Below are 2,340 nucleotides of genomic sequence, written 5' to 3'. Positions count from 1 at the left end.
TTGGTATGTTGCATATTATTATTTTACACCTCTAACATTTAATGAAAACAAACATTTTGGGAAAAGGTTAAGATGCATTTGTTGGGTTACCCAAATTTTTTCAAATGGTTTATGATTTACAGCAAGAAATTAAGAAAAGGTTTACAAAAAACTTACCTGATATGACAGGAATGAATGTTATGGAACGCTTGCAGACATCATAGCCTCATTCAGCCACATGGATAACTTTAATAGATTACTTGTTTTAGCAAGTATCACTCTTCTGTTTGCAATAGTAACCTTATTGGCTTTAACGTGTCTTTTGACTTACACAAGATTGTAACAGAGAAAGAAAAGAGGCCATATTTTGCTGTAATGCTGCATAATTTAAAGTACAAACAGAAGGGGAATCTGTAAGGAGAATCCATACATAGATACAACTGGCTTGCCTCTAGAGGAGTATTTTCACCTAGCCTTCTTTTATCTGCCTTTTGTGATTGCTACTCTGTCTCTGGGTCCTTCTGTTTGTAGCTTTATCTGAGAGTTTCCTAAGGGGTTCAAAGACTAAGCAAAAGTTGGCACTGGAAAAGCTCCTGCACACTGGTTGGTATGCTGAATAGAGAATTTTTATTTGGCATTATCCCTTTGAGATACTCAGATACGGTGTTTGTGGTGTGAAAATGAACTTGCTAAAAGTGTTAAGTTACGTAAAAATAAAAATGCCATGATCTAAGGGAGAGCATCTCAGTCTGAGAGATGCTGAGCCCCCTGTAGATGGAAAGGTGAAAATCATCCTTAAAGTGGCTCTGCCTTCATTCCATGGACCTGAGTGAACTCACACTGACTCTATGACAATTTACGTACTTAAAACATGGTTCAATAATTTTTATTACTGTAACAGACAAAACTGAATCTGGATACAATGGAGTAATGATTCATAAGAACAAATGGCCCAAAAGATGAAAAACACAGAGAAGTAAATGAAGTGATGTTCATCAGCCACCAGTTGTGATCATATGAAAAAGTAATGCTGCCTTGTAAGATGGAAGATAATGTATAAAAAATAAGAAAGGTAGACACCAGTGCCAAAATATTCTTTGTGGCTCTGGACTCAGGGGAGTTTCTGCTTGAACCATGTGTTCTACGGATGTGCTGAACCCTCTGCTTGTGTCTATACAAGATGACAACTATGAAGCCACTGGACCAGATGATGAGCACAGAAAAAAGGACTTCTGGGAACACCACCAATGCTATAAACAGTAAATTAATGATTTCATTGTGTAGTACAATAAGACAGTGTCCAAAATCTTGTGTTCTTGTCATGTTTTTGTCATTCCTTCTAATAAATGGGTAGATAAAGAAAATGAAATGCATCAATATGTAGAAAAGCCAGAGTAGGGAAATGATGCAGCCAATAGACCTGGAAACTTTGACTTTATGATCCTTCCAACAGGATTCCCTGGGACTGATCGTCATGGCCTGAAAGACGCTCAAGAGGCAGGAGGTTCCAATGGACAAACTCCGGCCAACTCTTTCAATGTAAAAAATTAATCTACATCCAAAATAATTCAATAACTGCCTCAACACAAAAGGAGTTATTGTGTGGGGCAATCCTGATGAGAGAATGATCATGATATTGGCTGTTGTTAGATTGAAAAGAATCATATCTGCGGGCTTTAACGTACGTTCTTTAGAGTAAAGGACTACATAGTAGAGCATAAGTGAGAAATTTCCGAGAATTCCAATTGTTGTTTGTGATAAGAAAATGAGTCCAATTATGAGGTTCCAGATGTCTGTCATGTGATTCGGCGCCATTTCTTTCAGACTATAGACAAGCTGTTTGTCTTGGCAGAAGGAATAAAAAAATACTTGCAGTTTTGTTGGGGAAGAAGAAATCTTTAATACTAAGAGGCTTAAATAGAGGATACATTAACTTCGGGAGTTGACGGCCAGCCTAGACCACATAAAATGACCTCATTCAAAAAATTCTTATAGTAGGTACTTTCCATGTATGTATGGTTGTTAGGAATGCTTGATACCTTAGAATGCATGTATTGATGGAAGAACATTCATTAATTTTCACAGAAAATGGAGCATTTGAGTCAATACGGTGTTGACCTGTTAGAAACAATGAAAAGTGACAGCCCATACAAAGAAACACAAATCCAGAAAATACTGATATTGGATATATAATATTATATAAAAGAATACAACTTCAATAATGACCACAGAACTTAAATATATCTATTCTTAAAATATATCTTATGAAAATTAATACAAGCCGGGCGGTGATGGCGCACGTCTTTAATCCCAGCACTTGGGAGGCAGAGGCAGGCGGATCTCTGTGAGTTCGAGACCAGC

The 2,340-nt window shown here is 37.1% G+C and overlaps 1 protein-coding gene across 1 annotated transcript; it reads right to left on the bottom strand.

Moving 5' to 3' along the window:
* Positions 1-855: 855 nt before the first annotated feature.
* On the bottom strand, positions 856-1,794 carry LOC101986078 (vomeronasal type-1 receptor 4-like). Its single transcript, XM_005371952.1, has one exon. The coding sequence runs from the start codon at positions 1,792-1,794 to the stop codon at positions 856-858; it is 939 nt and encodes a 312-aa protein (XP_005372009.1).
* Between the last annotated feature and the right edge of the window lie 546 nt (positions 1,795-2,340).

Source organism: Microtus ochrogaster, unplaced genomic scaffold (genome assembly GCF_000317375.1).
Source record: "Microtus ochrogaster isolate Prairie Vole_2 unplaced genomic scaffold, MicOch1.0 UNK144, whole genome shotgun sequence".
Taxonomy (NCBI): domain Eukaryota; kingdom Metazoa; phylum Chordata; class Mammalia; order Rodentia; family Cricetidae; genus Microtus; species Microtus ochrogaster.
Note: the sequence above shows the minus strand (reverse complement) of the source record. Positions and strands in the feature narration are given on the sequence as shown.